General features: G+C 41.0%; 1 protein-coding gene across 1 annotated transcript in view; it reads left to right on the forward strand.

Annotated features, from left to right (window-relative positions):
* The window catches only part of LOC118122676 (gamma-aminobutyric acid receptor subunit beta-2), a 57,051-nt gene that overhangs the window by 26,237 nt on the left and 17,469 nt on the right, over positions 1 to 13,345 (forward strand). The window contains exon 5 of the mRNA XM_035179550.2: positions 9,589 to 9,671. Within this exon, the coding sequence (XP_035035441.1) occupies positions 9,589 to 9,671 (83 nt within the window). The remainder of the gene's footprint in view (positions 1 to 9,588; positions 9,672 to 13,345) is intronic.

The following is a 13,345-nucleotide window of genomic DNA, read 5'->3' on the forward strand; positions in this document are numbered from 1 at the left end:
TCTTATGAACTGATAAAGAAAAGCAAACGATATTAAAGAAAAGACAAATATTAAGAAGACGTACAACAGAAAATCCTATGGGCTGCTATTTGCCTTGCAAACATGAGAATCAAATCCTAATCTCTGTCACACAATCATTTTATTTATCATACTGAGGCCTTGAGTTTTCTGAACAGAAAATTAATCCTTTGGAAAGATGCTGTGCTACATTCCTGGATTTATCTTTAAAACAAACTGTATGACTCGTCCTCACACGTGTTTTTTGACAATTGTTTGTTTAGTACATTAACAGAAAAAAAAAGCGATCCTCATGTCAAACTTAACTTTGTCTCTTTACTGCCATAATCGCTGTCTCTGGATCATAGCTGGGTTAGAAGAAACATGCAGACACTTGATTTGATGAAAGCACGTCACATTTCCTACACATCGTAAACATATCATCAAGCAAAGCGATATGTGGGTTTTTAGGACGTTGATCTTTTAAAATATCTTGAGGTTTATATCAAATAAAGAGTCTGTGTCATTCCTGGATAAACTGTACAGTGAATAGTCCTTTAATTTGATGTCCCAGTCCCCTGTGGGACGTTAAACATCTCATTCCTACACAGAGTAAACACAATATCAAGCAAAGGACTTTATGGATTGTGAAGTTGTTTGATGATAATGTGGTTTTGAACTTTTGAGGTTTATCACAGTCAGGGAAATAACAGAAACATTTGAAATAAATGTGTGTCCTTCCTGGATAAACTGTACCCTGAATCATCCATCAGACTGATGCTCCAGTCCCCTGGGATCAGTTTGACACATCGTAAATTAACGTCTTCTTAATTAAGAGTAGTGTTTGATTGTGGATTTAAGTGTGTTTCTCTTTCTTTACTGCCGATTGTCGAGAACAGCAAAACATGGGACAAAAGCACCAAAGCGCAAAAAAAGAAAGCCGTAGAGGCAGCGGCAGATTGCGAGGGACAGATTATACTGAAATAGTTCAAATTGTCCTCGTGTCAGGCCATTTGAGTTGAAAGGGATAACGTACAGTATCAACCCGAACAATGAATCCAATATGCAAATGAAAAAATCCATAATCACTTGGAATATGGGTCCGGACATTTACGTTGGTCCAAGTCGTGGCGCAAAGTCAGCACAAATATTACTTTGGATGAAGTGGGATTAGAGTGAAACTGGGAGAAGAAATCCATCACCCTGGACACTCAATATCATGTAAGTAGGATGGCCAGATTTTAACAAATCCTAAATTGGGTCATGGGATCTTCGGCATGTCTGCGGATGCTCGTAAATCCAGGGAGCACATGCAGATACAGCATATTACTGTCCCCGGGAAGTCTAATATAATGTATGCAGCTCGCTCTAATTTATTACGTCAATAAATTAGAGTACATGGAACTTAAATGGTCCATATGATGGGTCAATGCAGAGTCAAGTAGTAAATCCGTGAACTAAAGACTATCAAACATGATTTATAAAAGGGGGTAATGTCAATGATGATTCCTATCTCTGACTGATAGAGGATAAATGTATGAATGAAATTATGATTTCAAAAGATTATTAAAACATATGTTCAGTGTCATAGCTCAAGGACAAGGTCAATAAGGTTGATATTTAGGGAAGAGTTTGACATTTTGGCGATTTGATTGATGAAACCAGGAGAGAACAGCCAGTGTGGCTTTGTCCTACATTCAACAATACACCTGACAGCACCTCCGGAGCTCACAAATCAACATGCAGCGGTTATTTAGTCGACACACAAACAGAAATGTAAAAACGACAGTCTGCAGTTTATGAGGAGTTGCGCGTCGGAAGCTATTTATAGGTGAACGACAGCCTGGCAGAGTGATTTCCTGGAGGCCAGTCATCACGGAGTGGTCGTAAAGTATTTACAACACATCACTCCATGACGAGCACTGAGTCACCCGCCAGAAAAACACCATGTGGAAAATCACTCAAATGCAATGTGGTGAAAATTATCTTTCTACTTGTCGTAAAATAAATAAATGGACAAAATGTCCAAGAAAAAGTGCAAAATCAAAATCTGAGATAAACTTCACTTTATGGATTATACAATTTAAAGAAAGTAATGTTTATTTATGTTTTCTGAAGTTGTTGAGACGGACAAGACAGAAGCTCCCACTTGACCTATAACCTTTCGGCCCACAGTGATGCAAACAGTAGGAAAGTTAACTTTATAAAAAACACTTTCCACAGGGTAACGTCTCCAAGTGCCTCAGAAAGAAGTGTTGCAAAATAAACAATCACAAAAAAACAGACAATAAATTGGAACATTTGGAAAAGAAGGAAATCCCAGATTGAATAGAGGCGAGTTGCTTTTAAAGGACGTCTACAGAGACAATGTGAACATCATAGTCAACAGTCGATCGTTAATTTGTTTCAGAAACACAGTATACGTCCTCTAATAAGGAAACGGGGGGACACACTATCCATGTACACAAACAGCAGGATGCATTGTGAGGAGGAGAATCTTTTCATTCAGGCTGTTTATTAGAAAATGTGATTGGATGCAGCGAGTCCTTGGATGCTGATAATAGGAAAAATACACACACACACACAAACAGCTGATGAATATTTAGCACACATATTTACTTTATGTGCCATTGAGCTGCAAATTCATTCAGAGGATCCATTATCGTGGTTAAAAAGGCAAAAACAGCACCGACCCTTCTTCTTGGGCTCGCCCCCACCCCGCTGTGAATGAGCGACGGCAAACAGCAGAAATCGACTTGAGGAAGTGTAATAACCAAACAGAAGAGGCTCTCTGTGTTTCCCAGGCAGGTTAAGCTGGTGACGGCTCATCCAAAAGGAGGGTCCTTGCCTTTGTTATTTATAGGCGGTTATTTGCTGGAGGACAGGCTTTAATTTTCTCTGCAGAACTGACTGTTGAGTTTGTCTCTGAGGATTAGGAAGCACGGGGAAACTGCAGTGGGATATTGCAGAAATGAACAATGATATCAATCAAGTAGATAAATCGACTGACATAAAAATCAATATCGGGTCGAGGGACACATCTGAATTAAACGGCAAAGATAATATTTTGCCTTGCGTCGCTCAGTAATGTTTGTGTTTTGCGATTCGGTGTTACAGCATCCAAGTGATTTGATTCCGTGGGCATCCTCCTCCCTATGTTTTCTTGGCAGGCTGTGGGTGGGAAGCAGCTGGCGGTGGGGTGAGTGCTCTCTGAATGCTGTCATTATCTCAGATATCAGATAATGCGGCTCGAGAAGAACACGAGTGGTTTATGGAAAGGAAAATGTTCAGTAAAAAAAAAGGACTTAATATACAGAACAACCTTATTGAAATGGTTTGGTTGTTTGTTGGTTTATTGCCAATTAATCGAAACAATGGCTTAACTTTAACCGCTATACAATATAGTTGAGATACAGGTTAATCTATAACGTGACAAATTGAAAACAGTTCCTCTGACTTCAGTGATTCCGAGTGATGGTTGAGACAGTATTTCAAAGCTGTCTGTTCCAGAAAGTGTTTTCAGTGGAAACTCTGAGTTTGTTAACCTTGCCATGAGAGAAACTCTGGGTTTTTTCCATTCCAGGAACTGAAATGACTTTACCTGTGAGTCACGGTAACTCGCTGTGTGAACTAACCTGCCTCTGCTGGAGCGTTTTCCTGAGTTTCTCTCCGTCACCTGCCTGAGCCCGAGGAAGCTGCTCTGACACGTCGCTTCATGTCCTCACTCATCCAGTCGATATCAGAGTCCATATCGGAGCACATTCATTTGCAGAACTTTATGTTGGGAGATTAAAGTATACGATTGGACATTAGTTTGTTACCCGAGGCCTATTTTTCTATCACTACCACTTTTACTATCAATCAGTCATCAGTGAGAGGACAGAGACAGAGATTGCTTTGTCCTCATGTTCAACTGTCCTTGTACTGCAGATGCCAATGATAAACAATGGTATAAATATAATTAAAAGTGAGTGTATTATTTTTAAATAATGTAATACACGCTGAATAGTCATTAAATGCCATTGAGCAAGAATTAAAATTGTACTCATTGTTTCCCTAGTCACTTTTTCTTCATCAAATCATATGAGGCTGTTCCTGGATCAGATCGTGAGTCTATTATAAAGTCTTTAGTGTTTCATCCATACTTTCATTTTCTGTTGCCAGCGGCACTTTATCCCCATCGGGTTACAGCTGAAAAAACATTTGTTTTAACATTTAATCCAACAAACAGTAAGATTTCAACAATTCTGCAAAAATAATGTGGTTTATAAAATAAAAAGTCTTATTCACTCTTTGAAAGCTAATATATTTTTAAAGATACATATGAATCGCCACAGGTTAAACTTTCTACCTCCAACAGATTAATAAGGTAGCTCTGTTCTTTATTTACCTGTTGAGTGAACTTACTCCGAGTTGCTTGAACTCATATCGGCTGTACTTAAAAAAGAAAACTCAGAGTTCTGTGTTAGGTTGAGACTTTGTTAAACCTGCTTCCTTTAACCAAACCCTGGACTCATTTCAACCGTGAGCTTGGTGTTGCTTCAACAGATGCAGCCGAGGTAATGGAGGCTTAGAAAATACCGACTTGAACAGAATTGGAGAGAATAAAGCAGATTTATTGTGAAACAGTATTTGAAATGTCCTGAGTTACTGCTCCGTTCTGAGTGTGTGACCCAACAGTCAACACATTTACTCGGCCTGAATCCCAATGACTGCTGGAAACCCCTTGGGGCTACTTGGCCCTGATTTGACCCCGCAAGTTTTATCCATGCAGGAACAGAGCAGCGTCTGGTAAATATGGAGGGTCACTGCAGGTGATGCAACATATGGGGCTCAGTCGGTTCGGCTGGCAGTGTCCTTGGGCAGTATCCAAGCAACCGGGGGACTACACTAAAACTGAGCGAGAAATGCGGCTGTGCGTCATTTAATGGATGGGACGAGCGGGAAAGTACATGAGGGTAGACGGAGAGCCAGACCGCTGCATACGTGATTGGGCACTTACGCATAACTCCACCTGACAGTGGCATACACAAACACAAATGCACACACGTGGCCCCCGCGCAAACGTGCACAACCTATACCGTCACCGCATAATCTTTTCAAAGACTCCGCCGGAGGCTCCGGCTCTCGCCGCCGACTTCACTCTTGACACAGAGATCAGAAGGTTGCCAGAAAGTGACCGGCAATTTACTCCTTGGTTAAACACTTGGAAGCCACGGAGCCGGCAGTGAATCCATCAGAGAGAAATAAACGCTGACAAAGACAGAGGCAGAAGAGGGGAATCCATCTAAACCTCTTAGGCTCAAACAGCCTTCCTGTCTCACTCTGGGAGGTGGAAACCCCTGAGGTGTGTAATATGAAACAGAATGTTAATGTTAGAACTCTTCCCTTTGAACTCCTCTATTGCTATTAAAGTGCAGTGATGTTAGTCCCCTCTCTGTCTCACCTGACGTCCTCCGTCCTCACAGTGTCGTTCTGCTTCTCCTACATGGTCTCTGGTCACCTGACTGCCCTTCCTTTATTTAAAGAGCCACAGGTTAATATACATAAGTGACTGAATCTGTTTTTCATTCAAATGTTATAACAGTAAAAACTACTTAGGATCAATAAAGCGATTTGACTGAAGGAGCCTGAAGTTGTTGAAGCTAGACGCTTTGTACTGAACGTGAGCACTTGGTCCTTGAGCAAAGGACAAATTGATGGTGTTCATTTTCTCCAGAAGACGATAATTATTCAACTAAAGAAGCTGCTTGCCAGGAAACAGGAAGCCATTTGACCTACATAATTATATTTTTCCTCCATAGGAACCTTAACCCTGTGAACTCTGCAGTAGAACTGGTCCGTCGGTGCCCACACTGATATTTTTTTCTTACTGTGATCTCATTTCTTGAGTATCTTCAAATCCTTGATGACTCAAAAAACGTAACGGCCTAAGCTAAAGGGTTAGAACAAAAAAATCTGACATTCTTTTTCATCACTATTTGCCAAATAAACACTTAAAACATATTAATCCAAAAGATTTTTGAAATACAAAAACATGAGCATATTGCTTAAAACCCAACCAATTATTTGAACTTTTTAGTTTTTGAGTTATGCCTATTTTTCTCTGCTCCTCTCCTGTCACTCTCTGGCACCACCATGCATTAGCAACATGTTTTGCACTGTGCGCAATGAAATGTAATGATGGAGTGACGAAAAAGGCTGGAAAAAATCTGAAGGAAACAATACAGAGAAGGACTTTAACCCTCCAACACCTCTCAGAGCATATTCCTCTTCATCAAAAATTGCTTTTTATTCTCCATCATGTACAGATACCTTCCCAATGGCCTTTAATGTATCACAATTTAAACTTTAAATGTGTAGTTTACCTCATAAGAATTACAATTTACTGTACTACTCATTCTACTGTACACCACATAGTAAGTACGTATGTGATTTGTACTTTATTTAATACATGTTCTCAATACTGATGAAAGACTCATTGTAGTTTTTGGCATGAGCCAACTTGCTTCATGAAGAAGGTTTGGGACATTTTCTTTCGAACACTGCTGAACATTGTATTTTGTGCAACAGGCAGGAGGAGGTACAGTAGAACTACAAAATTGTTTATAAGAAAATACGATGAAAAGTTTCCAGTACAACAAAAATCCAAGCACTGTGAAATGAAAAATAGTACATTTATTATCCATAGCACAGAGTCTGTTGTGGTTTGGGTCGGTGTGGTCCCACCTGTCTGCCATATGGTGCCTGTGGTGAACTTGGACTTGGATTCAGATGATTTACACACAGAATAGGATGCGTTTTCCTAAAGAGACACATGACAACGTATTTTAAAAACTGACCACAAGAGCTTTGTGAGAGTAGTTTCACTATTTCAAAAGCTTGCTGCCAATCACATCACGTATAATATGTTGGAAGTTGTCCAATATGCAAGTGAATGAGTCTGGGATGGACACTGGGGTTTGGAAATGCATAAATTATGAGATGCAGAAAACGATTGGCGCTGCGGCGGCTGTTGGTCCGAATAATAGAAAAGAGGGAAGAGAGGTAGAGGGAGAGAGAGAGAGAGAGAGAGAGAGAGAGGGAGGCAAAGAGGGTGATTATCTCTGCTGTGTAACACAGAGGATTGGACTCAAGATGAGCCGCTCCTCTGGCACAAATTTATCTATGTTGTCAGGTGTGCCTAGACGATTACCCACCATGCTGCGCTGCTCTGTGGCAATTCCCTCGGTGGGAGTCAAGTTCTCGAGCAAGACCAGAGCCGGGGAGAGAATGGCAGCCTATTACTCACAGCCCTGTCCTTATGTTCCCCTCACAAAGTCTGAAACTGACTCATGGCCGGCTCCTGTTATTCTCCTTTACGAGCCATCCGTGTCTATTTGTTTTGATAGCAATTGGAAGGCTTACTGCTTTTATGCTGATGTATATGATAGAGGCAAGGAAGCAGGAGGCCACAGGCCTGTGGTCACTGCTGTTTACAGCTATCAAAACACTCATCGTGCTGGACCTTTTCATCTAGTTTATTAGATTAGGTTTATGAGCAATCAATTATCCAGATTCAATCTGCTCTATTTTGTTTGTTTTACAGTTTGTGTACCTGCTTTAAAATACATTGTAAGGTAGAAGGACGTTTCAAGTAGAATTATAGAGAAACGGGTGATGAATTTGGTTTTCTTTGTCAGGAAATTCAGGAAGTAAGTGTGTTTAAATAAATAAAGGTTAAAATTATTTTAATTCTGAATTTACTTGTATCAATTACTTGTTGCTGGATTTGGATACTATGTACAACATGTTTACAAAATTTAGACATACACCATTGGATTCTGCGAGAGAGAGAGAGAGAGAGAGAGAGAGAGAGAGAGAGAGAGAGAGAGAGAGAGTAAAGTAGTGAAGCCTCGGGTGTCAGCGTCACGCTCGAATGTCCTGTTTGCCTCAAAGCTCTTGTATCTGTCTATACAATCCCCCCTCACGCCGTCCCAGTTGAAATGAAGATAATAATCTACAACCTTATTGATCACTCCCTCTCAACACGCTCCATAGAGTCAGGTAGTGTTGATTTGCGGCACCACAGGTGCTGGAGGAAACAGCCAGATTCCATTTCAACCTGCTCCAGGATAATACGATTCACATTTGTCATTTAAAGTACGTCCTCAGACGCAACTTGTTAGCAGAAAAATATCTCCGAGACCTTTGGTGAACACTTTTTGGACGAGATGGATAACGTTGTTAGGGCCCTATATCTCATTGGTCCCATGCTATGCACAAGAAAAACAACTCCCTGGATTTACACGGGCCTCAGGACGGACCAGTCTGGCTTATTTACGTGTGTGATACATCCTATATTCCCTTAATGCTTCAGCCGTTAAAGCTCATCGGTGTCTCGAGATGCAGAGGGGAGATCATTTCAGGAGCTTAAGGATCAAGCCCTAATGAAAAAGCCAACGCCTCACACACACGCAGCTCTCAAGTGAACAGTGTGAGATAAACAACTTAAACAGGAGCAGAGCTTTGATTCAAAGTGGAGAAACACATAAAAGAACCTCCCACCATCTCTTTTATTCCTGTTTATTTATACAACCTTCCACACTCGGCAACAAACAAAGAGATGTCAGTCAAATCGAGGGGAGGGAGGGGGTGGTCGACTTTGACGAAACTTTACACTCAACAAAAGCCTCTTAAATCACACACTTGGAGAAAGCTCTGTGACAACGAAGAGATGAAATATAACTGAGGTGGCACAAGTTTGTGAAGTGACCACATACTGTTAGAGCTCAAAGATATATTAGTAGGCTTTGTGCGGCTGCCTCTATATCTTAATATTAGTAGCAGAAGATGTTGTGATCACTTTCGAGCAATAATCTTGAATTAAAAAGGCCAAATATAACTTGCGGTTGTGAGATGTTCCCTTCCCCCTCCCACGTGTTTCCTGAGGTCATGACGCGCACTCGTCAGGGCTCAACCGCTGCCACCGTCATCTCCGGCCTATTGCTGTCACCGCTGTCCCACCGGGTTCGATTCTTGTAGCGACTCACATCTCAGGTGGGGCCGAACACGGGATCCACGGGATTATCCTAACAATGCTAAAACTGGGACATGAGGATTAGCTTTTGCCCTGTAATCCCAAAAGGAGTCCCCACTGCCACCAGCAGCACTTCAAACCTTCAAATACATTTTCCCTGTGGAGTTTTTCAGGATGTTAAATCTTGCTCAGTGACATGTGGTTGTGTGAGTAATATAAACGTGGATCAGAATCCCTGAGTTTGGGTAAATGAGTGTAATTTTTTACCATAAACATTGATAAACTTAATTGTAATAAAATTTAAAACATGTTTCTCAAATTAGTTTAACCCCTGGTGACCATAACTCTAGTTGGTAAAGAAAGAAAACAGATTTTTGAGCTCAAGGGATCATCACCTTTTTCCAAACTCAGCTTTAAGGTCTGGTCCTAAATTAGATTTATTTGTCTCTGTCTTCTAATATCCTCAAGACAAGATCCTGGAGGTTACTGCCATTATTCTAATGAAACCAATAAACATCCAGTTTCCTGTCCGATCCAACCTCATCATTGCGTCATGTGTTTTCTTTTAACAGGATCACGACCACTGCTGCTTGTATGATGGACCTGAGAAGATATCCACTGGATGAGCAGAACTGCACGCTTGAGATTGAGAGCTGTGAGTAAATCTTTCCTTCATCAATCACATCATATTAAACCTGATTTGGTAGCAGTGCTGAATTATATATATTTCTTAACCCACTGTATTCTTGTTAGTATAAAACAGTTTTAAATTCCAGGAGATTCTAGCTTTTCACCTTTACCCAGTTCGACACGGCCTCTGCTTTGATGTCATGGAGTTTGTGACACTCGGCCTTCACTGGGTCCCGACAATTTGTGCTTCACTGCTGTGCAAGGATTTACCCAGAATTTTAATATTTTCAACGTAATCCTTCCCATCCAATTTGCAGTATTTCCCCTGGTGAAAGGAGAGACCCTCTTTCCCTGTGAATATATATACGCCCAGCTGAGTTTGCTTTTCTACACAGAATGCGTTTTGTCATTATAAAACAAATAGTACACAGATCATTTAGTTTTTTTTATATATATATATTTCAAAATAGAGGGTATTAAGATAAATTGGTGGTTAATCTCATCCCAGTTTGGTGTAGATGACCCATGATAAACACAGGATAGCCCACATCAAATGAGCTACTTGTCAAAGCTCAGCGCCCCCCCCCCGCCTTCACTGGTGCTGGGAACTACTTTGTGTAACGTGCGCTGCCCCTGGTGCTGGAGTGATGGAGAGAGAGTAAATGCTGTCCAGCGCTCACAGCTAGACGACAACAGTTTAAAACCAGTACTTAACAAGGGGGGTCCTGTGGTTTGTGTGAAGCCACTAAGACGACTAGAAGTTAACAACATATACAGGGACTTTGGAAGTAAAGTACATTTCAGTTTATGATCAATTAATGTAAAAAAGATGAAAAACCTACAGTAGATTCATTTAAAATATTCTACCATATTATTCGTAGAACCTAAAGTAAAATATTCCGATTTCTTTTAAATAAAATAAGCTTATTAAAAATCCACTACTGAGGCATATTGACCAGCCGCGTAATGTGACTGATGCAAACTTTAAAGGCCAAAATCTTGCTGCCAGTTGCTCACACAAGTCCGCTGGATAACTGTGAATGCAGCCAGATGTGTGTAATGTATAGAGGTGGCTGAAGGGCGTTTGGAAAACTAGTGCAACTGAGCTGCAAGGTCGGCAGTCGGTGGGGAACTGGAGCGTGAGGTACAAAGGAGGTGGTTGAAGAACTTTTGTGAAATAGAGAACACAACAGAGAAAGTTTGAACAGGGAAGTTCAGCAGAGGCCTGATGGTCGGATCAATGTTTGTATCAACAGAAGATGCCTTTATGATTTAATTACTGTGTAAAATAATACCTCAGTACTTTCATGATCACATTCTCCAGTGATTTTCTCTCTGCTCTAAATGTGAGAGTAGAACTTTCTATGTACAAGTCTAATGTTACTCGCAGCTTTACTGTTCACAGACACAGGCCATTAGTCCAGTAGTATAATATAGTATAAATACAACAATGAAAGCTCCACTGTAATGTAGAAAGGTCATTTTGGTACATGATGCACACATTAGACCCAACTGCCCAGTGTAGATTCATTGGGGATTATAGAATTTGATGCAAAAAGTTTGTTGATATCAAAAACTAAATCAAAATGTACACGGCCTGACTGTGCATCACTAAAAATGACTATAGTCTAAAATGTACTTTTACTTGACATTCTTTTGGCTGAAGATCCCTAAAACCGTCCACTCTTACGTTTTGACCCCTGATGATCAGTCAACATGTTTCACCTCCAGAAAGCAGAGGGAGTCCATTGGCCATGACCATTATTATTATTATGGAGAAACAACATTTTGTCCGTCACATGTATGGGAAGAAAAACAAGGACTTCTTCCCTTGTGCCTCGTTTTCTGCCTCTCACATTTACAAACACCAATGCTGCACATTAGGTGACAGCATAGGGAGACAGCAGTAAAGTATTGAAGCAGCACTATGCCCATTCTATTGTTCAGAGGGTGACCTTCATGCTGCCACTATACACAACGCTCCTCACTTGTCATCTAGAGTTTTCTCTTAGTTGAGGGAGCAGCTAGCGAGGATGCCTTAATCAAACCCACACCTAATTGGGGATCTGGTACGTCTCTGGAAAGATGGTGCAGAGCTTGTAACTGCAAATGTTCCCTCACACTGTGCCAGTCAAAGTACTTGTTTGAACATATAGTTCAGGGAGCGGTGGTGGGAGACAGAGAGGGACAAGGGCTGCTCACAAATGAGTGCACCTCACGACGCAGCTCATCAGCGACCCGAGCACACATCCCTCTCTTTTAATTTGGTGACAGGCTTTTCCCCATTAAGTTTAAAACACACTTGCTGGGGAGAAGCAGCTGTGATCTCTGTGTGTGTGTGTGTGTGTGTGTGTGTGTCTGTGTCTGTGCATGCCTGCGTAGATTCGGGTATTTGTGTGTGTGCCTGGCAGAAATCTCACATCCTGTTATTTATTTAATCTGAGCCCTGAGAGGTAAAAGGCTGGTGGAGCAGCAGTATGACGAGGATCTCTGTTGGTTTGAACTCTTGTAGATCTGGTGTTGCCTTCAATGTCTCCACTCTTTGGTGGAGATGGTTGATTTTCATGCAGCTGTGTTCTTCCCCTTCTCTGAATCCCAGAGTGGTGCCTGCACCTCCTCACTCCGCGGCTCTCTGCTTTGCTCCCTCTTTACTTTCTGCACACCTCTCTTAACACTCCACCCCTCCTTTCTCTCCCTTCACTCATTTGCCAGTGTCATTATTTCATACTCAGCTCTTTGTTCATCGGTTGGCTTGCTTCCAATGAGTTTGATTATTCTAATATCCCCAGTATTGAGCCGCCGCCTGTGATTTAATAAGATTTGACAGGTTGAATAAAACATCCAAGAACTTCCATTTATGGATCAGGCCTCTATCCCTTCACGCTGACCTTTTCTAATTATTTCAGGCAAAAGTTATAAAACGCTGACCCTGGTGTCATTACTAACTTTTAATCGCATAATAACAAGCTGTTTGCGTTCAGCGGATGCTGTGTCAGCATGGTTATTTTATGTAAAGACAGATGGAGACACCATATTGATTTTTACTGCTACAAGAAACTTAAAAATATAAATAAATGTTCTTATCCCCTAATCTTCACAATTCTTCTACAAACAAAACCAACTCTTCTCAGGCCACACGGGAAATTAAAGCATGAAATATATGTATTTACTATAATGGTTTTTCCATTATAAACGTAACCTGACCTTCACTACAGAGGTATCAGATGCTCATATAAGCTGTCATATGGGTCAATTCAGGGGGTAATGACATTGTGTGTGCGATGCCACAACCCATTTAAAGAGCAGTAGATGTTTAATGACGCTGGAACATTTAAATAATATGATGAAGGAAGCAGCACCGATCACAAGTCTGTAAAAAAGGTGACATTTAACATGAGTATTTATTAAACCACTGGGCAGTTAGCAACCTGCCAGTTACATCCCCACTGCTTACAGCCATTTTAGCAAACTGGAAGCTACCATCTGCTCAGACAGCCACAGGGTGATTCAAATAACTAATGTTAAACAACAAAATATTCATTTAAGATAATCCAGTCACTAATATTGGGATCATAGACTGTATATAAAGGCAAGACATCCCCCATACAAGTGCTGTTATCGAGCACATTTAGAGCCAGAGTGTGCGATGTAGTGATCTCGGTGTGGAGACACGTTATCGAAGTCCTGCAGATACACAAG

This window comes from Hippoglossus stenolepis, chromosome 15, assembly GCF_022539355.2.
Source record: "Hippoglossus stenolepis isolate QCI-W04-F060 chromosome 15, HSTE1.2, whole genome shotgun sequence".
NCBI classification, from domain to species: domain Eukaryota; kingdom Metazoa; phylum Chordata; class Actinopteri; order Pleuronectiformes; family Pleuronectidae; genus Hippoglossus; species Hippoglossus stenolepis.